The 27,293-nt window shown below is 49.7% G+C and overlaps 1 protein-coding gene, 1 long non-coding RNA gene and 1 other non-coding gene across 3 annotated transcripts; 2 read left to right on the forward strand and 1 right to left on the reverse strand.

The window, feature by feature from the left end:
• Positions 1–15,636: 15,636 nt before the first annotated feature.
• Positions 15,637–20,118, reverse strand: LOC149121742 (uncharacterized). The gene is made up of 2 exons (XR_016223206.1): positions 19,905–20,118; positions 15,637–15,783 (listed from the first exon to the last, which is right to left on the reverse strand). It is a non-coding gene; the product is annotated as an uncharacterized LOC149121742 (long non-coding RNA).
• A 1,470-nt stretch (positions 20,119–21,588) lies between these two features.
• Positions 21,589–26,266, forward strand: LOC149121743 (uncharacterized). Its single transcript, XM_089315617.1, has 5 exons — positions 21,589–21,627; positions 22,428–22,794; positions 25,023–25,063; positions 25,499–25,519; positions 26,056–26,266. Exons 1-5 carry the CDS (start codon positions 21,589–21,591, stop codon positions 26,134–26,136), a joined length of 549 nt encoding a protein of 182 aa, XP_089171743.1. The 3' UTR covers positions 26,137–26,266.
• LOC127492719 (small nucleolar RNA SNORD93) lies at positions 25,122–25,193 on the forward strand. Its single transcript, XR_007922416.1, has one exon. It is a non-coding gene; the product is annotated as a small nucleolar RNA SNORD93 (small nucleolar RNA).
• Positions 26,267–27,293: the final 1,027 nt, after the last annotated feature.

The raw sequence follows: 27,293 nt of genomic DNA on the forward strand, positions 1-27,293 counted from the left end.
TATTATCTGAACTCCTCCAGGACAGAAACAGTTTGTTGACAGAAACAGTTTGTTTCTTATCTCTTTATCCAAAGGGCCTGATATGTACAGAATGAGATAAATGTGGCATTTATCCTGTCATTTGAGCTAAATAATACCAAGGTCATTTGCCTCCCTCAAACAGATTTCTTTTAAAGAGGCACTACCCTTAAGACTTTCATGGTTGAGTGGAAAAGACAGGAGTACACAGAAAATTTCAAAGCAAAATGAATACATATACTAAGTCCCACAATAAGTTTAGGAGCAAAATATGATAGAAAGGCCAATGGAAGACACCAACATCACCTAGAGAGCAGAGAAACATTGGAAGAAGCCAATGGCAGGCACACTGGAGAGAGGGATTAAGTCTGAAAATTAGGAAGAGGGCCGGCGCCACGGCTCACTAGGCTAATCCTCCGCCTTGCAGCGCAGGCACACCGGGTTCTAGTCCCGGTCAGGGCGCTGGATTCTGTCCCGGTTGCCCCTCTTCCAGGCCAGCTCTCTGCTGTGGCCAGGGAGTGCAGTGGAGGATGGCCCAAGTGCTTGGGCCCTGCACCCCATGGGAGACCAGGAGAAGTACCTGGCTCCTGCCATCGGATCAGCGCGGTGCACCGGCCGCAGCGCGCTGGCCACGGCGGCCATTGGAGGGTGACCCAATGGCAAAGGAAGACCTTTCTCTCTGTCTCTCTCACTGTCCACTCTGCCTGTCAAAAAAAAAAAAAAAAAAAAAAAAAAAAGAAAAAAGAAAAGAAAAAAAAAGAAAATTAGGAAGAGGGTAGAGTCAGCAGGACTCATAGCCAAATTAAAGTGGAGGGCAAAGTTGGAAGCCATCGAGGATAACTGCCCAGTTTTGAGCTTGTGCACCTGCACTCATGGTCTCTCCACAAAGTCTCAATTATCTAGATTCACCTCTAGAGTGACTCCCAGACACAGGACTGGGAATAAGAACAGCACTGGAGTGGCCGCTGGTATATTAATGCTCCTGCAGCCTATTTCTTGTAGAAAGAACAAAAGTTGAGGATCTCCATTTTTTTTAAAGATTTATTTATTTATTTGAAAGTCAGAGTTACACAGAGAGAGGAGAGGCAGAGAGAGAGAGGTCTTCCATCTGATGGTTCACTCCCCAATTGGCCGCAATGGCCGGAGCTGCGCCAATCCGAAGCCAGGAGCCAGGAGCTTCTTCTAGTCTCCCACATGGGTGCAGGGCCCAAGGACTTGGGCCATCTTCTACTGCTCTCCCAGTCCATAGCAGAGAGCTGGATTGGAAGTGGATCAGCCGGGTCTCGAACCGGTGCCCATATGGGATGTCAGCACTTCAGGCCAGGGCGTTAACCCACTGTGCCACAGCACCGGCCCCTTTATTATTATTATTATTATTTATTTTATTTTTATTTTTTTGAGGATCTCCATTTTACATTTGATGCTCAGGCTCATACAGCCTCAAGTAGACGGTGACATCAGCAGGAAGTGAAGTGATCCACCTACCTCTGCCCCGCACCCCTACTGTCTGCTCTGCACACTGGAGTCAGCATCAGCCTTCTAAATCTCAGTTCTGCCAGGTCACTCTTCTTTATTTATAGACCACCATTGTTTTGATTGCTTATTAATTCTGGAAACTTTCGTGCTGACCTAGGATGCTCAGCTCTGTGTGCCATGGGTCCTGATAGGAAAAGGAGGCACAGTCCCCACGTCAACATTTTGCCTGCTAGTAAGAGATGAAGCCACATCTAGTAATAAATTACTCATTAGGCTAATCTTTGGGAAAGCAATAACAAACTCAAGATTAATCAGGAGGGCCGGCGCCGTGGCTCAATAGGCTAATCCTCCACCTCACGGCGCCGGCACACCGGGTTCTAGTCCCAGTCAGGGTGCCAGATTCTGTCCCGGTTGCCCCTCTTCCAGGCCAGCTCTCTGCTGTAGCCAGAGAGTGCAGTGGAGGATGGCCCAAGTGCTTGGGCCCTGCACCCCATGGGAGACCAGGAGGAAGCACCTGGCTCCTGGCTTTGGATCAGTGTGGTGCGCCAGCTGCAGCGTGCTGGCCACAGCGGCCATTTGAGGGGGAACCAACAGTAGAGAAAGACCTTTCTCTCTGTCTCTCTCTCTCACTGTCCACTCTGCCTATCAAAAAAAAAAAAAAAAAAAAAAAAAAAAAAAAAAAAAAGATTCGTCAGGAGGACGCAGGGGGCTGCAGCCCTGTGCTGGAATCTGGCTGTCACTCAGTTGTGTGATTACGGACAGTTTGTTAACCTCTCCAAGTCTCTTCCTTCCCCTGCAAAAGAAGAGCACAGTGGCACCCACCCCCATCAGCTGAACACTGCTGCTGTCTGAAAGCCAGCCCAGCCAAGCTAAGTTTTACTCTCACAGGAGCTCTACTGTTGCTGCCTCTCTTTTCACTGATTTCAGTAACAAAGATCAACTTTTTCTGGAAGCTTTTTCTCTAAGACTGCATGCATGGAGCCTCCCAGGAGCCAGCAGCACCTACTACAAACACAGCCATAAAGTGGGGAAAGGAAGGAAATGGAACATTCGAGTCCTCGTGGACTGCGGTTTATATTTTGTCTCCATTAGATCTTTTTTTTTTTTTTTTAAGGTTCATTTGTTCGAAAGGCAGAACAGAATCAGAGAGAGAAAAAGAGACAGAGAGGGAGATCATCCATCTGCTGGTTCACTCCTCAAACAGCCACAATGGCTAGAGCTAGGCCAGTCCAAAGCCAGGAGCCAGAAGCATCTTCTGGGTCTCCCCAAGCACTTGGGCCTCCTTCCACTGCTTTCCCAGGCACATTAGCAGGGAGCTGGGTTGGAAGTGAATCAGCCAGAGCTCAAACCAGCACCATACGGGAATGCTGGCACTGCAGGGGGCAGCTTAACCTGTAATCACCACAGCTCTGGTCCCTGTCCATTAAATATTTTATTATTATTATTTATTTATTTACTTTAAAATCAGAAATCTTCATACAGTGCTGCACAATTGAGGGAACCCAATGAAATACTTGTTGTAATGAAAAAAAGAACATAGGCTTAGAAGTCACATGGCTCTAAGATCAGAACTGCAAGATCTGAGTCCATTGCTGCCTTTCACTCAAAATGAGGATGGTAGGGGCCAGCGCTGTGGCACAGGTTAATCCTCCATCTGCCGTGCCGGCATTCCATATGGGCGCCAGTTCTACTCCCGCCTGCTGTTCCGATCCAGCTCTCTGCTATGGCCTGGGAAAGCAGTGGAAGATGGCCCAAGTCCTTGGGCCCCTGCACCTGCATGGGAAATCCGGAAGAAGCTCCTGGCTCCTGATCAGCTCAGCTTCAGCTGTTGCAACCATCAGCTCAGCTTCGGCTGTTGCAACCATCCATCTGGGGAGTGAACCATCAGATTGGAAGATCTCTCTCTCTCTCTCTCTCTCTCTCTCTCTCTCTCTCTCTGCCTCTCCTCTCTGTGTAACTCTGACTTTCAAATAAATAAATAACTCTTAAAAAAAAAAAAAAAGAAAGGAAGGAAGGAAGAAAAAAAATGAGGACCTCCTTGGGGACAAGTGTTTTGCATAGCAATTAAGGCATCGCTGGAGGCACCTAGGTTTGAGCCCCAGCTCCTCTGCTGATTTCAGCTTTTTACCAGTGTGCACACTGAGAGGCAGCAGGTGACAACTCGAGAAGTTGGGTCCCTGCCACTCACATGTGAGATCCAAACTGAGTTACCATCTCCTGGCTTCTTCCTCGCCCAGCTGCACCTGTTGTGGACATTTGGGGAGTGAACCAATAGATGGGAAATCTCTGTCTCTGCCTTTTAAATAAATGTTTTTAAGAAAAACAAGGATGTTGAGAACCCGTAGATAACATAGCAGAAAAGCTAATCAATCACCATGGTTACCAGAAACAGTGCCTCCTTTCCAAAATGCAGCCAAATAGATGAGCCAAGTGAAAGCAAGGGAAAAATGTATCATGTACCTTGTTTCTCAGAAATGCTATATATAAAAGCATATCAATAGTCAAACACTATGGGCTTTCTTCAGTTGTAGCTCCTATCCTGTCCTCTTCGCCTCTGCTAGGATGTTTTTGAGTAGTTGAGCAATGTCTTATTGCCATGGCACAGCTTGGAATTCTTCAGCACATGAGGCAACCATATACATGAAACACAATTGCCACAAAGGAGAGATTTGTCAAAAAGCAGCAGAGACCAAGCACAAGGCTCTGCCAAGAAAAAGAAGTTTCAGCGACCTTTTGCTTGCAACCTTTGTGTCTGAGGATCTGATGATCTTACTTAGGGACAGAGTGCACACACCCCTGATGGGACAAGAACAAGCTGGATAAGGGTGCAATACAAGGTTAAAGGCAGACAGCCCATTGTTAAAGGAATGTAGAAGAGAGAGAAGTCACAATGGGCTGGAGAGTTTAGCAAAATATGCACAGAAGCGAGCCTGAGCTGGTGTTGAATGGCTGGGGGAGAGGAAGAGAAGCAGAAGTGCCAGGAAGTACACCAGTACAAAGAAAGAGAGAGAGAGAGAGAGAGAGAGAGAGAGAGAGAGGCAGAGGAATTCTTCCGCTAAAACAGAAAGCTGCCTGTAGGAAATAATGCGACCAAGCTGCAAAAACAACCCAGACATCAAGTTAAGAAATTTGGATTTTAGCCAGAGAGTAGCTGGAAAGCTCCTGAATATTTCAGAGGGAGGGAAAAAATGACGAAGTAAAAACATTTTTAGGATCTCATTTTTTTTTCAGTTTATTTTGCTGAAAAGGGGATAAATTCACACAGCTAAATTTAAAAGGTACAAAAGGGCAAATGGTGAGTGATCCCCCTCCCACTTCAGTCCCCACTGCTGCCAGTCTTCTCCCTAGAGGCCACTTCGTGTTTGCAATTTCTTACATGTTCTTCCCATGCTGTGTACACATACAGAAGCAAAGCACACAGACATCTCCCTCTCTACTCTTTAGTAAATGTGATGCATAAAAATTTATTTACCTGGCTTTTTCATTCAAAAATATAACTTAGAGGTTGTTTTGTATGAATACACAAGAAAGTCCACATTCACTTGTTTTTAGCAGTATAGTAAAATTCTCTACCTCTTCTGCACCCTGCTGCCCAGTTCTCCCTGGAGGCAATCACAAGTGTCCAGTGTCACACATCCTTCCAGAGATGTTCTAAGCACATGGAAATAAGTAAATAAATACACACTCATCTATCCCCTCTCTTTCAAAATAAATAAATAGGAGCAGGCATTGTGGTACAGCAGGGAAAGCCACTGCCTGGGATGCCAGCATCCCATATGGGCACTGATTTGAGTCCCAGCTGCTCTACTTCCAATCCAGCTCCCTGCTAATGCACCTGGGAAAGCAGTAGAAGATGGCTCAAGTGTTTGGGCCCCTGAATTCATATGGGAGAGCTGGAGGAGGTTCCTGGCTCCTTGCTTGAGCCTGGTCCAGCCCTGGCCCTTGCAGCCATTTGAGGAGTGGAACGGCAGATGGAAGATTCCCTCTCTCTCTCCCTTTTAAAAAAATAAATATAAATATTTAAACTATATAAATAAATAGGATACATGCTATACACCATCTCACCACCTCTTAAAAAACATTTTTAGAAATCCTAATAAAGTCTTTATTTGAATTAGCAGTATTGCATCAGTTGTCATTTCCTGGTTTTGAGAACAATGGCCTTTATGATATAATGTTCTCCTTGGAGGATGCTGAGTGAAGGACACACAGGAACTCTCTGTGCTATTTTTGGAATTTCTTGTTAGTCTTGAAATATGTCCAAATTAAAGCTTTATAAATAACTCTATGTGCACCATCTATAAAAGCTTCCATTTAATAAATAATTTATTGAGTTGTCCTCTATGGATGAAAACTATTTCAGATTTCCTTAGCACTGAAAACTGATAACAGAACTCATCAGTGTATTGCAGCATTCAACCCCGTAGTTAAAAGCTTCCCCGGGCAGCCGGAGCTGTGATGCAGTAGGTTAATCCTCCGCCTGTGGTGCCAGCATCCCATATGGGCACCAGTTCTAGTCCCAACTGCTCCTCTTCCGACTCAGGTCTCTGCTATGCCCTGAGAAAGCAGTGGAAGGTGACGCAAGTGCTTGGGCCCCTGCATCCATGTGGGAGACCCAGAAGAAGCTCCTGACTCCTGGCTTTGGATCGGCTCAGCTCCAGCAATTGAAGGCATTTGGGGAATGAAAAAGCAGTTGGAAGACCTTTCTCTCTCTCTCTCCATCTCACTGTCTGTAATTCGAACTCTCAAATAAATAAATAAAATCTTAAAAAAAAAAAAAAAAAGAGAGCTACCCGTGGACCCAGCCATGCAACTGCAGTAAAGATTCTGAGAGCGGCAGCCAGAGCCAGGTGCACCCTGTTCTCCTTTCAGTCCTGCTGCTCACTAGTAGTTTGACCTTGAGCACTTAACTTGGGGTGTCCCTCCTCCACAACACCGGGATCTCCTTCCCTGATTACAGTAACTTTGAGGGTCCAATGAGTTCTTACTCCAATTGAATCCACCACACAAATAGAACGTTTGGCAAGTGTAACCCTCAGCCTGAGCCTGCCTCATAGTCCTCTATGCACGATCAGGAGGAACAGGTGCTACCACATGCAGCTTCCATCTCAGTGCAGCAAGCGTCAAAGGCAGCTGTACCTTAGTCCCTATTCATTTCATAGTCATTGAAAATCCAATGACTTTGTGGGCTCTTCCATTTTCTAGCTGCTATGATTGCCAGAAGGTGTGCCACACCACGATAATGATAAACAAAATAATTGCATTTGTGAGTGATTCTGCAAGACTTCAATGGACAATAACCCCACACAACAAGCTGGCCCCTGTGTAGCAGTACATTCTGTAGGCAAATCATCCTGTGCACACTTCAAGAAGCAATTTTTGTTAAAACATACAAATATCCCAAGGGCCCCACTCCGAAGTGCCATTAAAATATTGGCTTCCACCCATCCCCAGTGGGTGGAAAGTGAGATTCAGGTTCTATCTTTCTTCTAAAAGAACTTCATAATTACATTATCCAAGAACAAGATGATTATGTTGCCAACATCTGCCCTTAAATTTTTCTAAGCTTAACAGTTTCTCCTCTATATTCTCTGGCACAGAACTTGAAAGATTTGATGGCTTCATTCTGAAGAATTGTTTGCTTTCTCCTGCAGGGTCACAGCTGCACACAGCTCACCTTAGGGTGAGCGGCCATTCACTCTCCTGGTAGGAAGACCAGCTGATTATTTAAATTTTCACTGTGAGTCCAATTCAAGATATTAGCCAGTTGGGTGCTTAGGGCCTTGAATCTGGGAGTTCAGCTTCTCAGAATTTATTATATGAAAACCCTCGATACTTTGAAGAGGGGGTGTCAGCTTAATATGATCACCTTAACTGCCTTCCTCACCAACAGGGATGGGTCCCCAGCAGCTTTGTCCAGGGTGACAAACTGTTCTGTCCACAGTTGATTGGACAACCCATAAACTCCCAGTTCAGAGCCAATCAAAGTCTTTCTCCTGAAGTTTGGAAATGATACAAAGAGACTCTACTTCACTCATTAAGGAGCTCTTGAAAGAAAGAGATACAATGTGGAGAGAGGGAAAAGAACTGTTCTCCCATCATGGACCCAAGCAACTGAAACTATGATTGGCAGTGTGTGAAAAATGGGTGTCACCCAGGAGAAGCACCCAGGGAAGGGTCATCCGATCATGGAGGCCAATCCATTGTAAGGCTCATGGCTTTTCCTCCCTGTCTATGACAATCCCCAGTCATAACAGAAAAACTCACCTGTTGGCTAAAGATAACATGGGCTGTTTTCTTGCATCTAAAGAACGTAACTAGAAAACAGCTTACCAAGATACTCATTGTATCAGGGTTTGCTACATAGAAGCTGCCTCAAGGCTCAGCAGCAAAAGAATCATCAGCAGTTCTGGCATGGGCAGAAGTGCAGCCTTTGGAAACACACATGCCATAGATTATGAGCAACCAAGTGAAAGGTATACTAACTGATACAAGGCATGGCACAAAATTTCAGGAACACCAGGATTATAACTATTTAAAAACCTGTCTAAATATGGGCAAAGACTGGAAGAGAAGACAAAGCAGAGAAGCAGGAAGTGGAAAGGGGAGGTGCTGAATACCCGAACTTGACCATGGCAAGGAATGGAAGGAAAAGTGAAGATTGAATGACCTATTTAAAAAGCTCTGATGAGGGGCAGGGATTTGAATATAGCTTTAGATTTTATGTTTGGCTTACTGTATTTTGACACTGTTCAAACAAATGAATGGGAAGTAGAAAAAGAAGGGGAAGAAAAGGGAAGGAAAAGATAGCAAAGCAAAAGGAATAAAAAGGAAAGAGGAAAGGAGGGGAGCCACCACCTGCAGTGCTGGCATCCCATATGGGCACCAGTTCGAGTCTTGTTTCCTCCACTTCCAATCCAGCTCTCTGCTATGGCCTGGGAAAGCAGTAAAACATGGCCCAAGTCCTTGAGCCCCTGCACCCACGTGGGAGACATGGGAGAGGCTCCTGGCTTCAGATTGGCCCAGCTCCAGCCATTGCGGCCATTTGGGGAGTGAACCAGCAGATGGAAGATCTCTCTCTCTCTCCTTCTCTGTGTAACTCTTTCAAATAAATAAATGAAGAAAGAGAAGAAGAAGAAGAAGAAGAAGAAGAAGAAGAAGCAGCAGCAGCAGCAGCAGGAGGTGGGTGAGTAGACAGATCAGTTGAAATCAGAGCTATAGCTCACAATGGATTCCCAAAAGAAAGTTCAGGGATCCATTGAAGGGGAAAGATTCTAGGAGAAAAGATAATTAGGCAATATCGTCAGTTCTGTGTACCTGTAGGTTCTCTATCTGTAGATTCAACCAAGCAAGGATCAACAATACCCTGTATTCAGGATGGGGGAGGGATTGTGTCTGTACTGAAAGTATACAGATGTTTTTCCTTGCCATTCTCCCCTAAACAATACAGTATAGCAGCTATTTACATAACTTTAATACTATAGCATGTATTACAAATCATCTAGAAAAGAATTAAAGTATTTGGGGGGATGTGAGTAGGTTGTATGCAAATAAAACACCATCTTATGTGAGAGACATTGGTGTTCTCTTGGGGTCCTTGAAGCAATCTTCTAAGGAGAGCAAGGGACAACTGTGCTTAGCTTAAACCTACCTAGGGACTGAGGCAGGTGGTAGAGATGGGTGGAGTGAGGAGTATGTCATGGAAAGAATGGTGCTCAGAACCACTGAGGGTGTAATAAACAGCCTGGGTATCTGACAGAACTAAATGGGAAGTTTAAGTTAGGGTCTTAGAGGTGACACTGGCGAACAACTGCGCAGGGTCTGAAAGTTTGCTCTACTTACAACCGTTCAAGTAAATTAAGGGGCTGGCATTGTGGTACAACAGATTAGCCCCCTGCCTGCAATGCTGGGATCCAATATGGGCACCGGTTCCAGTCCCAACTGTTCCTCTTCTTATCCAGCTCCCTGCTAATGGCCTAGGAAAACAGCAAAAGATGATCCAGGTACTTCAGCTCTTGCTACCCACATGGGAGAGCTGGATGGAGTTCCTGGCTCCTGGCTCCTGGCTTTGGCCTGGTCTAGTCCCAGCCATTGCAACCATTTGGGGATTGAACAAGCAGATGAGACAAGGATATCTTCCATCTGCTGGTTCACTCCCCAGATGACTGCAATGGCCAGGGCTAAGTCAGGCCACTTCCAGAAACCAGGAGCCAGGAGCTTTATCTGGGTCTCCCATGTGGGTGACAAGGGCCCAAGAACTTAGGCCATCATCCACTGCTTTTCCCAGATCATTAGCAGAGAGCTGAATCAGAAGTGGAGCAGCTGGGCCTCGAACCTGTGCTTGTATGAGATGCTGGCAAGGCAGGAGGATGCTTTATTTGCTACACCACAACATGAGCCCCCAAAGAAATAAGTTTATTTTTTAGAAAATGAAGACTGGGCCTGAAGAACTCCTGAGTAGACAGAACCAGTCAAGTCTGACACAGGGTTTTGACTTTGCTTGATTTGTTAAACATAAGCGAAACTTCCCTTGAGCTATTTCTTGTAAATGCCTATATCCAAGAAAAACAAAACTTAAGCTCAGTCAGAATCAGCCAACAAAACTAGGGACTTTCCAATAGGATAGACCAAACCAAGCAACTGTGCAACTGCAGCCAGTAGAATATTTTCTCTGCTTCACTCCTGAGTTCCTGCTTTGAAAGTCACCCCCTTGCTGGCCCTCGGTGAAGCTCCCTTGGTGAAGCCTGGAGCTGCCTAAATGATAAGTCAGTGTTTTCTCAAATACAATGCTATTGTGTCTTAATTTACCTTTTTAACAGATGTTTCTCCTTCAAAAGGCATGAGGCTCCTAGGTCAGAGACCAAGGACTTCATTACATATGGCAGAATAATCAGCCACAGAAGTAGTCAACAGTTGGCCATTGGATTAGCCAAGAATTGTGTTGATATGCAGGGATTCCCCAGGTTTCAAGATGGTGATGAGGACCCAGCAAGGTTGACCACACAAGACAGAATTGGGTTGTGGGAGGGGGCACCGAAATAAGGGATTCCCAGATTTCCCAGGAAGCAGGAGCAAGCCTGCATTCTGTCCAGGGCGAAACAGTACCTCTTCTCTGAGGGTTGTTTGTTGCAAACATAACCCAGAGAATGGCCTGGGCAAAGAACAATCAGGGCTTTGCATTGCTGGCATGCTCAGGAAGAACATTCTGGAATGTTCAGTGGGCTGGGCCGCTTGTCTCTCCCAACAGCACTCTTAGATCAGATTGGAAACCTTAGTCAGGGTTCGTTCAAAAATGAGTCTGGACAAAGACCGAGGGAAAGAGAATCCTCAAGTCCAAAGGTGGGGAGCTGCAGAGAGCAGGTGAGTTCAGGGCTGGGACTGGAGACAGGATGAAATGGGACTTAGGCAGGACAGAAGCAGGCAGAGAGGTTGAAACCTCCAAAGAAAATACAGTCGGCAGCCATGGCCAGAGACGATGCACGTGAAGCATCCAATGGAGAGGGCAAGACAGGAAGATCGAGGCAGGCAGCTGAAGCAGAAAGGACTGGTGAGAGGAACAGAGAGCTGTGTGAAATTTGAGTTGTAACAGGTGCAGAGATCAAGAGAAATCTTCCCTGGCCCACACTGGGCCAGAGTGTGCCTGGCACCCTCTCAGCACCCTCAGCTGCCCTTGTCCTTGGCTGCTGCAAGACCTCAGTTCCCCCTGGAACTGGGACGTGGGCACTCACCTCAACACGCAGAGTCTGCAGCAGTGACTCTCACAGCTGGCCCTCCACACATGCACTTGGGTTAATGAGTTACTCGCTGAGTAGTTTTTGGAAGCACCAAGTAGCTCGTGGTTCTAGAACCTTCAGATTAAGCCATTTAAGAAGAGAACAAAGCCATTGATGCTGGACACAGGAAAGTCACAGGTGACTGATGTGGAAGGCAGCCTTGCAGAACTGCAGGCTCACGAAGCTGGGCTGTGGGCACTGGGGTGCAGGGAGTCAGGCCACAATGAGGGCTGCAGTTAGCAGATGCCCCTGCTGTGCCTCCAAGAGGAGCCCACGTGTTCTAAGTGAAATGAAAAGGAAATGAAACTGTCGCTTTCAGCTTCTTTAACACATTTCCACACAGGGTTTTATGAATGAAAATATCAGGCGTGGAGGTAGGTAGGGAAGAGGGCACAGACAGAACTCACTCCAAAGCCATAGAGTCTGGCTGGGGAAGGAAGCGCCAGCTCTCTGCACCTGCTTCCTGGACACCTCAGGGAGGCCGAGGAGGGCAGAGGCGGTGGCTGGGAGCTCTGGCCTGGACCTATGAGGCCACTGCCAAACACTCATGGAAAATGCAATTAAAAGACAAGCTTGTTTGGGTACCAAAAAAAATTTTTTTTTTGAAATCTGCACACATGAAGGTCTTCAAAAAAATTCATGGGAAATGCCTACTATGGAAAAACTACACATGGATTTTAAAATGTCTTGCACCAACATATACTTGTCTTTTAATTCCCTTTTCCATGAACCTTTGGACAACCCCCCATGAAAGAACCTGCTCAGAGCAGCACCCTTGGGGCCATCCACAGGGATCACTATGCAGCATCCTCCCCGTGGTCCCCAGCAGTGTCACCGGCGTGCCCTGCTCAGGGCCTCTGCGTCCCCATTACCTCTGCCTGGAGCACCGTGCCCGTGGCTGTGTCCCTCACTTCCTTCCTCCCTCTTTATAAACACCAATCTCTCAGGAAGACCAAAAGAGGAACCCCTTTCTCCACCACTTACTGTTTCACTTCCCTGGTTTCCCTGACTTCTTGGCACACATGACACACATAAAAGGATCACTGCCCCCAGTGGACTTCCTGTCTCCTCGCTTTCCTGTCTCCAACAGAAACCACAGAGAGCAGCGAGCGCATGCACGGCTGAGAGACACCATGTGCCCCTGTGTCTCCATCCTGCAGAACTCCGTGTGTGTGCTGCTCAGTGACCTTCCTGCTCAGGACCCCGAATGGAGAAAGAAAGAAACCCTGAGACCAGGTTCTGTCCCACACAGTCACTTTGGTTCTAAAACGGCAAGTTGGGTCACCTCATCCATTGGGACGAGATGGACACGGAGACTCGGGGCACAGGCAGGGGACAGCAGGGAATTCTCCATCACCCCAACTTTTGAAACAAGAGTCACCTCCCCAGCAGGTTCCCAATGCCATTCCTGGCTGACCAAACAACCACCCCAGGATCTTCTACCAGAACTATTGCATCCTGTCAAGTAGTCGTGAGTTGGAAGAGAACAACAGTTTACAAAATTGGAGAAATGTTTGGAAATCCTTGTCCCGGAGAGAAGTCCTCTCTTGCTACCTTCTATAAAGGACCAACTGGGCCAGCGCCGCGGCTCACTAGGCTAATCCTCTGCCTTGCGGCACCGGCACACTGGGTTCTAGTCTCGGTCGGGGCATCGGATTCTGTCCTGGTTGCCCCTCTTCCAGGCCAGCTCTCTGCTGTGGCCAGGGAAGTGCAGTGGAGGATGGCCCAGGTCCTTGGGCCCTGCACCCCATGGGAGACCAGGATAAGTACCTGGCTCCTGCCATCGGATCAGCGTGGTGTGCCAGCTGTGTGGCCATGGGAGGGTGAACCAACAGCAAAGGAAGACCTTTCTCTCTGTCTCTCTCACTGTCCACTCTGCCTGTCAAAAAAAAAAAAAAAAAAAAAAAAAAAAAAGGACCAACTGACTGCTAAGGTAAAGGTCTGTCAAGGGGACCAGGGACACTGCCATCTCTGTCCAGAGGGACCTAAACACCAAGCCAGCGTCCGCAGCCCAGCCACAACCCGGCAAGGCACATGGGTGGGTAGGGAGCGGCTGAGGTAATGGCCCTTTAGTGGAGACGAAGGTCTCTGGCCAACAGGGCATTCACAAGGCCTGTGGGTTCTCCAGCAGAATGGGAAGCCATCCTTGGTGAGCCCAAACAGCCCTCAAACAGAGATGGGTGCTTCATGCCCAAAGGGGTGGAGCTGCAAAACACCTTCCTTATGGGACTACACAATAGTCGAAGCCTCCCCTGCTACTATAGGGCTCACGCCTTTGCTCTGTGGGCTGATTGCAATCCCCCAGGTTCGAACTAAATGGTCATCAGTAATCCAATCCTGGGGCTGTGTTGTGGAGCAGTGGGTTACACGGCCAACCGCCATGCTGGCATCTCACAGGAGCATCAGTTCGAGTCCCACCTGCCCTACCTCTGATCTACCTCCCTGCTAAGGTGCCTGGGAAAGCAGTGGAAGATGCCTTGAGTACTTGGGCCCCTGCCATCCATGTGGGGGACCCGTATGCAGGTCCTGGCTCCTGGCTTCAGCCTGGCCTACCCTGGCTATTGTGGCCATTTGGGGAATGAGCCAACAGATGGATATTCTCTCTTGCCAACCCCGTACTCTGCCTTTCAAATAAATAAATATTTTTAAAAGATTTATTTATTTGAAAATTAGAGTTATATGCAGAGAGAGAGAGAGAGAGAGTCAGCGAGACAGAGAGAGAGAGGTTTCCATCCTCTAGTTCGTGCCCCAGATGGCAGCAATGACCGGGGCTGGGCCAAGCCAAAGCCAAAGCCAGGAGCCAGGAGCTTCTTTGGGGTCTCCCATGTGGGTGCAGGACCCATACACTCAGGCCATTTTCTGCTATTTCCCTGGGCACATTAGCAGGAAGCTGGATGGGAAGTGGAGCAGTCAGGAATCAAACCAGCACCTATATGGGAAGCTGGCCCTGCAGGTGGAGGCTTTACCCACTATGCCTCAGTGCCAGCCCCCAACAAATATTTAAGGAAAACAAAAATCCATTAAAGACCAAGGCCTTCTTCTTAGCTTACTTCCTTGGGAATAGGAGAGGCCCAAACAGGTGTAAATAACCTTGAGAGGAACAAAAACCTTTACTAGAGGGAGTATGTTTGTGTGTGGGGGGGGGGGGAATAATATTTTTTGAAGCATACTTTTTTTTTTCTCTTTTTCCTTCCTCAATACAGTCATTTATTCATTCATCCAATAGATAGTATGGGACTGTTCTCTGTTAGGCATTGCTTAGGGACCAGGACATACAACAATTTAAACAAACAAAGATTTCTGTGGGGCTGGAGCTGTGGTGCAGTGGATTAATGCCCTGGCCTGAAGCACCAGCATCCTATATGGGCACTGGTTTGAAACCCGGCTGCTCCACTTCCGATCCAGCTCTCTGCTATGGACTGGGAAAGCAGTAGAACATGGCCCAAGGCCTCTGCACCCACATGGGAGACCTGGAGGAAGCTTCTGGCTCCTGGCTTCAGATAGGCACAGCTCCGGCCTTTGCGGCCAATTGGGGAGTGAACCAGCAGATGGAGGCTCTCTCTCGCTCTCGCTCTCGCTCTCGCTCTCGCTCTCTGCCTCTCCTCTCTCTGTGTAACTCTGACTTTCAAATAAATAAATATTAAAACAAAAAAAAAAAAACAGAAAGATTTCTGTCTTCATGGACTTTGCATTCTAGCGGGGGGGGGGGGTGTAACAATGACAGTAGAAAGAAATTGCACGGTGCTTCCAGGTGCCTGGCTCTGCTCTAAACCCTTCCTGAACATCAGGGCTGGGGAACATCCAGCCCATGGGCTGCAAGAGGCCTGAGAAACCATTTGGTCCAGCCCTGCGGAGGCAACCACAGGCAGGAATTCAATAAACCTATGGCAGGCTCATTTTTTAAAATTTTATTTATTTATTTATTTATTTGTTTTTGTAGACAGAGTTACAGAGAGAGGTAGAGACAGAGAGAGGTCTTCTATCTGCTGGTTCGCTCCCCAGATGGCCGCAATTGTGGAGCTGTGCCAATCCGAAGCCAGGAGCCAGGAGCCTCTTCCAGGTCTCCCACATGGGTGCAGGGCCCAAGCACTTGAGCCATCTTCCACTGCTTTCCCAGGCCATAGCAGAGGGCTGGATTGGAAGAGTAACCAGGACTTGAACTGGTTCCCATATGGGATGCCGGCACTTCAGGCCAGGGCTTTAATCCGCTGCACCCCTGCTAGGCTCATTTTTAAGCTGAAAAGGTTGCATGACCTGCAAAGGATGTTATAAATATCCAAGCAGCCCTTGGCAGAAAAAAAGGCTCCCCTTCCTCGCTCAGTAACTTTTTATTTTTATCACATCTTATACAGTAGGTATTGTTATAACTCCCATTTTATAAATAAGAAAACTGAGGCACAGGCTGAGTAACTTGCTGAAGTGTTCAGATAATGAGTAATAGAAAAGGCGTTTGAAGGGGCTGGCGCTGTAGCACAGGTTAATCCTCCTCCTGCAGCACCGACATCCCATATGGGCACTGGCAGGGAGAGAGACAAACATAAGGATATTACTGCCCACATTCCTCGAGGGTAGGAGATTCCTTACAGAAGTAAATCATCTAGGACTTAAGCTTGAACTAGAAATAGCCAGTTGAGAGATGGATGGATGGACAGATGGACAGACAGGTGGGTGGGTGGATGGAGATATGAATAAATGGATGGATGAATGGATGGAAAGATGGATGAATGATCGGATGGATGATGAATGGATGGGTGGATGGATGGATGGGTGGGGAAGTGGGGAGAAAGAGAAAAGTGCAGTGAGGAATCAGTGCATCGAAACAGAAAGCAATGGAGGAGGGAGCATTTTAGAGATAGGGTGGCCAGGGCAGGTGACATTGCACTGGCTGAAACCAGGGGGAAGTGAGATCACAGTGACCAGATCCTAGGTCTCAGCAGCAAACTCCAGAGAAGACCTGGGACTGGCAGCAACCATGTCCCTGTCCCATGGGCAGCCCACCCTGCAGCAGAGGCCAGTGCGGAGGGAGAGGATTCATGTGCACCTTGTGTCCCCTCCCCTCCTGCGAGTTCCTCTCCCCCACCCACTTGCAGTAGATGCCATCTGGGGATGAGAAGGGAAGGAGGAGCAGGAACCAGAAAGACTGGCACTTTGACAAAAGTTGACTGAATGTTTACATCAGAGTTCTGTTTACATGACTGAATGGGAACCCATTCCCTCAACTGGATTAATACAGAAGCGGCCGCAGGCACCGCCCATGGAATGCAGCAGGACTGGGTTCCTAAGCCCCTGCAGATCAGCAACAGAACAGATACAAAGTAACTGCTCCCCACACAGCATTTGTGAGGCTGCTGCCCCAACCTTAAGGCTACACTTGGCCAGGAGAGGAGAAAGGATGAGGATGACAGCAAAAGGAGGCCACAGCAGACCGCTGCTTTCTTTCCAGGCGGGAAGTTCTGCTTGCATAGATGCTTAATTATCGCCAGGGTTAGGAGGTAAATCCACACTACCTGCTTCTCCGGAGAGCACAAAAGGATCATTCACTTTTGCATGATCGTTTTTCTGAAGCTAAAAGCACGATTCAGGAAAAGCCATTTGTTGCAAACTTTGCATTCACTCACCCAGCACAGATTTGAATGGGCCCGGCTTCCAAATAGGGGTCGGGTCGTAAATCTGTGTTTGTCAGAAAGCACAATGGTTTCACGTCGTCTGTCATCATCTCAATGAGGGGCATTTACTAATCAGCATCTGCCTGCTGATCCACTCCCCCCGCTCCCCGCCCTGTTGAAATTCAGACTTGGCAGTGTGATTGGAACAACCGCAGCCGTCAGCAATGCATAAAGCTTCATCCGCCATTCTCCACGTCGCGCCTTGGAGACGCTCTCTCTCCCGCTCACTCTGAGATTCTGTGCTGTTCTCACTGCCTGGGACTCCATCCAGATGAAAGCTGACACATGAACATGATGCTGGGCTACATCCTTTCAGGAACTAGGAGGTGGGGAAGTGGCTTTTCTCAGACAACAGGGAGAAGTCTGTATTGTGGGACACCTAGCCAATTTCCATCTGTCTGTCACCTCTTTTCTACAAATCAACCATTTTTATTCATTTTCTAGGTGTATCCCTCCCAGCATCACTGGCAGCTAAAGAGAAAACAACACAGTTCTGGCCAATGAGATATAAGGGGAACTGACAAATGGGGCTTTGGAGAGAGAAATTTGTAAAAGGGCTACCTCAGTTGATAGTCACTTTTGCCCTTTCTTTCCTGGAATGCAGCTGAAATGTTTCATGCACAGCAGCCATATTGTGACCATAAGGAGTCAACCAGGAGGACTAACACTATATTTTAAGAGTGGCTGAGGGGTCAGTGTTTTGGTACAGAGGATAAAGCTAACCTCTGTGAGGCTGGCATTCTACCTGGGTGCCAGTTTGTGTCCTGGCTGCTCCACTTCTGATTCAGATCTCTGCTAATGCACCTGGGATAAGCAAAAGAAGATGGCTCAAATGTTTGGGCCCCTGCACCCATGTAGGACACCCAGATGAAGCTCCTGGCTTTGGCTTGGCCAAGCACTGGCCATTGCAGCTATCTGGGGAGGAAGATCAATGTCTCTTGCTCTGTGTGTCTTTCCTTCTCTCCATAACTCTTTGAAAATAAATAAGTGAATCTTAGGAGAGAATAGATTGGTGGAACAGAAAGCTAGGTTTCTTGAATTGTTTTTTTGTTTTGTTTTGTTTTTTAAGATTTATTTATTTATTTGAAAGTCAGAGTTACACAGAGAGAGAGGAGAGGCAGAGAGAGAGAAAGAGAGAGAGTCTTCCATCCAATGTTTTACTCCCCAATTGGTTGCAACAGCCAGAGCTGCGCCAATCAGAAGCCAGGAGCCAGGAGCTTCTTCCGGGTATCCTACATGGGTGCAGGGGACCAAGTACTTGGGCCATCTTCCACTGCTTTCCCAGGGAGCGGGATTAGAAGAGGAGCAGCCAGGACTTGAACTGGTGCTCATATGGGATGCCAGCACTGCAGGCAGATGCTTAGCCCACTGCACCACAGCATCAGCCCCTGGGGCTCACTTCTTAACAGCATTTTCTTCTGTTTGAACACCGGCAGCTGTCTGTGCAGTTTGAGCAAACTCCGCCCCATGGAATTTTGCGCCAGTGCAATCATGAGCACTTCGCCACTAACTGGAAGCCCTGATGTGCCAGACAGAGGGCTGCGTGCTCCGTTTAGGGGACGGGAACCAAAAAGCAAGCAAAGGAGACCAAAGTGATGGGGCGGGGGGGGGGGGGCGGGCAGGCAAAGGAGCGGGCACCGGCAACACCAGGGGTCAGACGATGAGGCCTCGCTTCTAACACGGCCCGCCAGTCTGCTTGGCTGCCACAGCGGAATGTCACAGACTACTGGCTTTGGCGACAGAAAGTTATTTCTCTTGCCATTCTGGAGCTTCAGCGTCCACGGTCAAGGTGATCAGTAGAGATGGTTGCCGCTGAGGTCTCCCTGCCTGGCTTGTGTTCCGCAGCCCCCTTGCTGCATTCCCTCGGGGCCTGCGCTCTGTTCACACATGTGCAGAGAGCCAGGGAGAAGGATCCCAGGGCCTCTTCTTTGTGTAAAAGGAGAACCTGTCCTTCGGATTAGGCACTGCTCTCAGCGCCTGGCTGAACCTCCCTAACAGCCCCAGCTCCTGGTACAGTCAGGCTGGGGGTTAGGACCTCACCACATGTATGTGCGGAATCACAATTCAGCTCGAGATGGATTATGAGTGGAGACCCGGAGGGAACAGACAGTGCAAGACAAAACAAAACCCAGGCAGAAAGGCATTTCAGACAAAGAAACAGCAAGCCCCAAGCTCTGGGGCAGGAATGTTCTCACAGACAGGAAGCCAGAGCAACTGGAGCAAATGAACCAAGGCGAGGCTGGCAGGAGGGAATGGAGTTCACCTACAGCCACATAGGGCCTGGAAGAGATGAGAAGCCACTCCCACGTTCTGCCCAGAGGAGCAGCACGGCCTCACCTGCTTTCAGGCGCTCACTTTGGCCGCTGTGCGGAGAACAGACTGAAGGTACAGAGATGGGAGCAAAGCCCCAGTTAGGAGGAGAGAGGTGGAACCTTGGCGGGGGGTGGCTGAGAAGGGGTGGGCTTCAGGAGTTGGAGGTGGGGCTGCTGGGATTTGCTGATGATGGAGGGTGTGAGGTTAAGAGAAGGAGGGAGGTGTGGGATGCCTCCAAGGCTTTTGCCACCAGGCATCTGAAGAATAAAAGTGCTGCATGTGTATCTCCTCTTGAGAGGCTGGTGCTGGGAAATAAGGCTTTGTGGAGCGAGAAATCAAGAGTTCGGTTCTGGGCCAGGAGATCCGGGAGAGCTGAGGTCCCAGCATGGAGCCGGGGGAGACTCAGCAGTGTAACGGTGGGGAAAATGGCCAGGACGCCAGAGGGGAGAGTGAGGGGGCTCAGACAGGAGATGGAGAAAGTGATGGCTGGTGTTTCCAGGAGCGGGTGAGCACCCTGGGGACTGAGCGGAAGGGGAGCCAAAGTGAAGATCGATCAGTGCCGCCCATCCTTTGATATGGTGGGCCCGTGGAGTCACCATCCTCTGCTGTGTAACAGATCGCCTGCCCCACACTTAGTGGCTTAGAGAAATAAACATACGTTATCTCACAGCTTCTGGAAATTGGGCGTCTGGCTCTGGCTGGGCTCCATGTTTCTGGCTCACGGCTTCTCACAATGGCTGGGGTTGGAGACATCTCACAGAGGAAGGTCTGTTCCCAAGTTGGCTTGTGTGGCTGTGGGCAGGGCTCAGATCCCTGTCAGCTGCAGTGGGGATCAGAACCTGGAGCCTTGATGTCCCTGAGTTTCCAGGATACTCACCTGGGCAAACGCTAATTGCGGAAAGCAGCCATGCGGGTTCATGGAGGCAGATGCAAGCAATAAGCTTCGGTGTGGGCAGACACTTCCTCTCAACTTGAACCCAAGCCAGCAGCTGCTTGGAAGAGAGACCTGTAGGTGGCATACAGTCCAGTGCCCTCAGTGTAAATGCTACACAACTGGGCTGACCATTCAAATCCCAAGTCATGTCTGCTCTTGCTTTGCGTTCTGACTCTGCCCTGCCAACACAAGAGGTGTGCACTAAACACAGACACAGGAGGAAATGGCTGGGCGGATGAACTGATGCAAGCAAACGCTCTCAATCTGTTTCTGGTGTTCTGAGGTTGTGGGAGTCTCAGGTCCTCCTGGGGACAAGGGCCAGGCAACTGTGGGATTTGGGGAGGGTGACACTCGATGGGCCTTCTCCCCCTTCCAGAGGTGAGCTACAGAGTGAAACAGTAAGGAGCTTTAGAACTGCTCAGTTCCGTCTTCAGAGCTGAGGTCCTCCTACCCCCATCCAGTCTAGACCTTGGGTCACCACCACCGCACACTGGTGCCAGGGCAGCAAAGGGAGAAAAGGAGGGGGAATCCTCACAGCTGCCAGCCTTTGAGTTGATTTGCTCTTCTAGAACAAAGGGAACTGAGAAGGAGGAGCCGCTGGATGGCACCTGCGGGAACACAGGTGGGCGCCATGAGTAGATCGGGTTCAGGCTACTGCAGGGCTAACGAGGACTGGTGATTTTCATTCTGCTTGCCCCATCAGAACAGCCCCAAGGGAGAGGAAGCGAGGCGACCATGCCTGCTTGATGGTACAAGGAGCAGAGTTAACCCTGAATGACTTCTGGTGGGGAGGGGGTCTCTTAGCTCGCTGTGTCCCCCAGCAGCACAGCCACTTCCCACTGAGATCAGGGAACGGGCAGAGAATGGGGACCCCCATGACTGGGTCAGTTCACACGTCTCCAAAATTCACGCTGACACAGAGACCTCTTTGAAATTCCTTTCTCCTGTGGAAAGAACAGGGAAAGGATGGGCCAGCAGCCTGGTGTTGTCTGGCAGGAGTTCCTTCACAGAGAAGCACAGCACTTGGGGGAAAGCCCTGCCTCTATCAAGTGGAGAAAGCAGCAGGGATGCGCCCAGGCCTTCCAGGGCCCTGGGCTTCCCCGTCCATGAGTATTTCACGGAATGCGTCAACAGCAGGCCAGGCAGACGCTCAACAAGCGCACACAGCAGCTCCGACAGTGCGTTTGCAATGGACCAAGACCTTGGCCAGGCACTGAGCATACGGGGCAAGTTCACATTCAGGGTGACCCACGAGAAGAGCTGGCCAGCACCCCATTCAAGCTACTCTGGGGAGGGGGGAATGGTCAACCCCATGGCCCCACGGCCATCTCCTCCTGTACAAACACTCTCTGGGCAACACCCTGAATCCTCAAGACGTAGTGCAGCAGGAGCTTCCGTTCTTGGCAGGATGCTCCAAGGCCACTTCAGTCAGGTGCTGGGTGACCTAGTAAGGTCCCTGGACCCTCGCAACCTACGGTTTCTCTCTAGCCACCTTGGCCCCTTCCACTCTTCCCTCACCTGGGTTTGTAGCTTCCTGCTCATAACCCAGACTCAGCATAGGCACCCCTCCTCCAGGAAGCCTTCCTCAGCAGGCTGAGCTCTGTGACGTGGTGCTGTGCCCTTGGCACTCTGTGTGTGCGACTCTCATGGGGTGATTCCTCATTGACCCTCACACCCCCAGCACCAACCACAGTACCCAACACTGACACCAAATAGGCACTTGGTAAATATTGGTTGCACCGAGTGGGCACTCCAACCAAAATGGTCTTGGATGCTTCACTTCCTAGAGTGTCTCAAATCTCAAAATGCCAGGGACAGGTTAAGGGTCAAAATGACTGTAAGAGTAGGGCTGGGAGCCGGCGCCGCTGCTCAATAGGCTAATCCTCCACCTAGCGGCACCGGCACACTGGGTTCTAGTCCCAGTCAGGGCGCTGGATTCTTTCCTGGTTGCCCCTCTTCCAGGCCAGATCTCTGCTGTGGCCCGGGAAAGCAGTGGAGGATGGCCCAAGTGCTTGGGCCCTGCACCCCATGGGAGACCAGGAGAAGCACCTGGCTCCTGCCATCGGATCAGCGCGGTGCGCAGACCGCAGTGCGCCGGCCGCGGCAGCCATTGGAGGGTGAACTAACGGCAAAAGGAAGACCTTTCTCTCTGTCTCTCTCTCTCACTATCCACTCTGCCTGTCAAATAAATAAATAAATAAATAAAGTTTAAACGAGTTTTTTTTTTTTTTTTTTTTTTAAATAAAGAGTAGGGCTGGGGACTACAGGTCCGGCCAGGGGTACTTCTGTGGCTTGAAGTGGGGTCGCCCGGGACATCCGGCCAAGCCGACTGTAATTCCACAAGCCAGACACCCAGGACTTAATAACACAGAGCGGCTCTGCGGCAACACACGGAAGGAGCAGAGCGTGGCCCTCGCTCTAAGCACGAAGCCCCGGGAGTGCTCCGGGTACCGCACCCTGGGGCGGGAGGCTGCGGCCGGCAGGGGGCGCGCGCGGGCCCCCGGGCGCGGTAGGTGGCGCGCGGGGCGGAGCAGGGCGCGGGAGTTGTCGGCCCGGCCCCTTTTAAACTTGGCCTTCCTGCTGCCAGCCCCTTTCGCCCACAGCGCGCTGCTCGGTAAGTGGCCCTGGCCTGCGCTCGCCACGCTGCCTCGGGCTCTCCGCGGCCCTTCCGGGGCTCCAGCCCTGCCCTCTGCTGGGACCCGGCTTCGTCCTCGGCTCGGCGCCCGTGGGGGTCGGGGGGTGAACACCACCCTGGGGGCGCCTTCCAGGAAGACCCCCAGCCACGCGCTCACCAGCAAGAAGCCGCCGCGCTGCGCCGCGCCGCGCCGGCTGCGGTCTACACCCGCCTCCAGCTCCCTTTGCAAGAAAAGTTTCAACTTAGAGAATCCGACCCGGGGCGGAGGCGCAGAGCGCGGGACGGTCCTGGGTGGTGGCGCCCCCCGGAGCCCCCCGCCCGGTGACTTGGTGGCCCGGACACGGCCCATTTAGGACGCGGGTGAGATTAGGACACCGAGGGAGCCGAGGGACCCCTGGGTGGGCGACGCCACCGCTGCGCTGGGGCCCTTATGCGTCCGGGTGCGCGCCTGGCTCAGCCTCTCCCGGCTGCCAGGGCCTCGTGGCTGCGCGGGCGGCCCCCAGGGGAAGGGGATCCGAGCCAGTGGCTTCTGGCTTGGAGAGGACATTGGATGCCTCACTGTGTCCACCAGAAAGCACCCAAGGCTGCCCTGGAGAAACTGTCTCCAGGAAGAATTCCTAAGCCAGGGCCCAGCGCTCTTCTTTGGTGACGACCTACATGTTTTAAAAGGGGGGTTTGAAATTGATTTGAAAAGCACAGAGGCAGATCTATGCGCTGGTTCACAGCAGCAGCCTGGGCTGGTCCAGGCTGAAGCCAGGAGCCTGGAAGTCCATCGGAGTCTCCCAGGTTGGGGGGTGGGGGAGGGCAAGGCCTGGAGCTGTCACCTGCCGCCTCCCGGGCTGCACGTTGGCCGGCGTCCTGACCACGTGTGGACATTGCCCCTACATTTAGATCTGAGTGAATGAAAGAAGTAATCATCTTAGTAATTCTCCAAGTTACTGTTACTGTTGAAAGCTGAGGCTTGTGGTTGCAAGTTTTCCTGGTGAAAATTCTTTGGTGGTTAGGAAGCTGAAAGAGACAGGATTTTTGAAAAAAAAAATTTTTTTTTAAGATTTATTTTATGGCCGGCGGCATGGCTCACTAGGCTAATCCTCTGCCTGCGGCACCGGCACCCTGGGTTCTAGTCCCGGTTGCTCCTCTTCCAGTCCAGCTCTCTGCTGTGGCCTGGGAAGGCAGTGGAGGATGGCCCAAGTGCTTGGGCCCTGCACCCGCATGGGAGAACCAGGAGGAAGCACCTGGCTCCTGGCTTCGGATCGGCACAGTGCGCTGGCTGTAGCGGCCATTTGGAGGGTGAACAAACGGAAGGAAGACCTTTCTCTCTGTCTCACTAACTCTGCCTGTCAAAAAATAAATTAATTAATTAAAAAAAGATTTATTTTATTTATTTGAAAGAATTACAGTACAGAGGGAGAGACAGAGAGAGGTCTTCCACTCGCTGGTTCAATGGCCAGAACTGAGCTGATCCAAAGCCAGAAACTTCTTCCTGGTCTCCCACATGGGTGCAGGGTCCCAAGCACTTGGGCCATCTTCTGCTGCTTTCCCAGGTGCATTAGCAGAGAGCTGGACCGGAAGTAGAGTAGCTGAGGCTTGAACCAGTCCCCATACAGAAACGCCGGCCCCAGGGATGTGGATTTTTACAGTGCTTTCAAGGAAGGGGCCCATGTGGGGGCCCAGTGCACTGCCCTAGGCCCTACAAAACCGAAATGACGGGCAGGCCTGATCTTTCTGCTGCTCCTGGTGCTAGGGTTCCTGTGGAGCCGGATGAGACAGGCATGCAAAGACGTGCATGAACCAGTGTGTGCAGGGACTATGAAAACCAAGCACTTGCCCAGACAGAAACTTCTCAAGTAAACAAGTTTCTGGCTTCCTTGATTCCTTCCTTCCTTTCTCTCTCTCTCTTTCTCTCTTTCTCCCTCCCTCCCTCCCTCCCTCCCTTCCTTCCTTTGTAAATACTGTTGCCAACAATGTTGCTACTATTCCATGCCAATGGCAACAAAGACATGAGGTGACACAAAAACGGACCACCTGAGTGTAGAAAGGTAATTCAGTGTCTGGAAACTTGGAGAATATAGCTTTGTACAGTTGCATTCCATTTTACCACTTTATCTGTTCATCAGAGGTAGCTAGTAGATGTCTCTGGTAAAGACCAGGGACACACAAAGCTGTGCATGATGTTCTCAAGCAGACACTTGTCCCTTTCTTACTAGGTTCAACGGAGTTCGGAGTTCGAGAGGCTGATGCACATAAGGTAGGGACCAAAGGGGGAGAACTTGGCTGGCCTGGCGTTAATAGTGAAATCGAACTCTTGGCCAAGGATGAGAACTCTAACCTGATTGAATACTTCTGCGCTGATGGGTTAAAGGATTTACCTGAGGCCAAGGTCACGCGGCTCCAATGTGCTAAATGTGTCCGGGCTCCCCATGCTCCCCATACTCGGGGCTGGTGGGGGAGAGGGTAGGGGAGAGAAGCCTTTAAAAATACTTCACTAGACCAAGAGAAAGATGAGATTTTGGATAAGAGACCCAGACACTTGAAGGTCTTCTATCCACAAACACAGCTGAGCCAGCAGTGGGTGGGACATTGGGATTCTGTTTTTTCTGCAGTTTTTGTAAACATAATCTCAATACCACTCTTTCCTTTCTTAGTAATTGCTGATCCTATTGCCTGCTGTGATCTCTTACAGGTCTGGTGCTGGAAAGAACAGGTGAGACTTCTGAGGAGTGATGTCCACAGTTCTGCTTTCTTTGTCCCTTTCACGGTGACAGCAGGGGTGAAAACTGGCATGGCCACATTTTCATAGAATTCAATTCCATTATTTAAAATAGTTTTTCTATCAACCAGCCCCAGTCTGATAGTTAACCAGTCCTTATCTTGATTCTCATACTCTGCAAAGATGACTAAAGCTAGTTCTTCCAAGAGGTCAAGTTTAGAACACAGGAATAGCTAGATTGGTGATCTTAAAACTGGATCTTAAGACAACATTGTAAATTACTCTGCTTTACATTTTACTGTTCTAAAAATCACAGATTCTCTCACAATATGGTCTTAGAAGTTACTGTTAGGGCATACCTATGGCGATGGTGAGCTTAATCCTACCCAAGATCTACCTGGATACTGAACAGAATACCTGTATATGTGTAGTAGAACATGAGGCTGCCTTCATCTTGTTATATTCTTTGCTTTTAGAGATGTGGTTTTGTGTACTTTGTACACTTACCAATTGTTCCATAATCATTTTAGGGATTACATTTGATCCTTTGGGCAGAGAACAGGCCCGCAGGTTTGAGAGATGAAGGCAAGATTGACTGCCAAGGGGCATGAGGGAGTTTCTTGAATGGGTCCTTTATTCTGCAATTCTATATCTTGGTTATGGTGGTGATTACATTTGTCTCACACTTCAGGTGAATTCCCCTGAATGTAAATTCATACTTCAATAAACTTTTGAAAACAACTTTCTGGCATCTTTTGGACATTTCCATTGAAATGTGTGGGGGGCCTGGAGCTGTGGTGCACTGTGTTAGAGCTCCGACCTGTAGTGCCAGCATCCCATATAGGGGCTGGTTCGAGTCCTGGCTGCTCCACTTCTGATCCAGCTCTCTGCTATGGCCTGGGAAAGCAGTGGAAGATGGCCCAAGTGCTTGGGCCCCTGCACCCACGTGGGAGACACAGAAGAAGCTCTTGGCTCCTGGCTTTGGATCAGCTCAGCTCTGGCCATTTCAGCCATTTGGGGAGTGAACCAGTGGAATGGAAGACCTCTCTCTATAACTTTCAAATAATTTTTTTGAAAAAAAAAAAAATATGGGGAGGTGGTTTGGGGTCACCACTGACATGTTAAAAGCAGGAAAAATAAATGAAAATCACCTTTGAGGTCAAAGGATAAAAGACCCCTGAGAAGTAGGAGTAGAAAGTAGCCATGAAGGGTTTTAAAGATGGGAGAAGCATTTGGACAACATTGCCTGGTGACCCGCATCCAGTATCCTGAGTTCAGTTCTTGGCTCTACATCCCAGCCTCGGGCTGCTGCACAGCCTGGGAGGCAGCAGGTGATGGCCACTTGGATCCTGGCTGCCCGGGTGGGAGACCTGGATGGAGTTCCTGGCTTGCAGGAACATTTGGGGAATGAGGCAGTGGATGGAGAGAAGAGGCTGATCTGTGTGGGTGAACCACGGGTATTACTCTGTCCTCACTAGCTGCAGACTGAATCCGCTGTGGGCTGGGATTTTGCCCTCACACTCTTGACGGTGCTTATCCAGCTTGCCACAAGGTGCGGAAGTGCAGGCTCGGCTGACTGCACACTCCTGGGTCCTGGCAGCCTTGCCTGCCTTTCTACGCAGGTTTAGGATGGCCTTGGGTGACACAGGTTGGGCAGGGAATTGGGAGTAAAAGAAACTTCTAGATGTTGATGAGTTGGGCTTGGGTGGGTCCCCACCTGAGGCCATGCGAGTCCCAGGGTTGACTGGAAGGCTGGCTGACTGCTCTC

The sequence above is a fragment of the Oryctolagus cuniculus genome, chromosome 16, assembly GCF_051225735.1.
Source record: "Oryctolagus cuniculus isolate XC-2025 breed Fujian yellow rabbit chromosome 16, ASM5122573v1, whole genome shotgun sequence".
Classification (NCBI taxonomy): domain Eukaryota; kingdom Metazoa; phylum Chordata; class Mammalia; order Lagomorpha; family Leporidae; genus Oryctolagus; species Oryctolagus cuniculus.

What these genes read in the sequence shown, in the direction of transcription:
- LOC149121743 (XM_089315617.1), top strand. Translation starts at nt 21,589, where the DNA reads ATGCTCCAAGGCCACTTCAGTCAGGTGCTGGGTGACCTA. An exon ending in GTCAGGTGCTGGGTGACCTA is followed by an intron (nt 21,628 to 22,427) that starts GTAAGGTCCCTG and finishes TTTTAAATAAAG; the next exon opens with AGTAGGGCTGGGGACTACAG. An exon ending in GAGAGGCTGATGCACATAAG is followed by an intron (nt 25,064 to 25,498) that starts GTAGGGACCAAA and finishes GATCTCTTACAG; the next exon opens with GTCTGGTGCTGGAAAGAACA.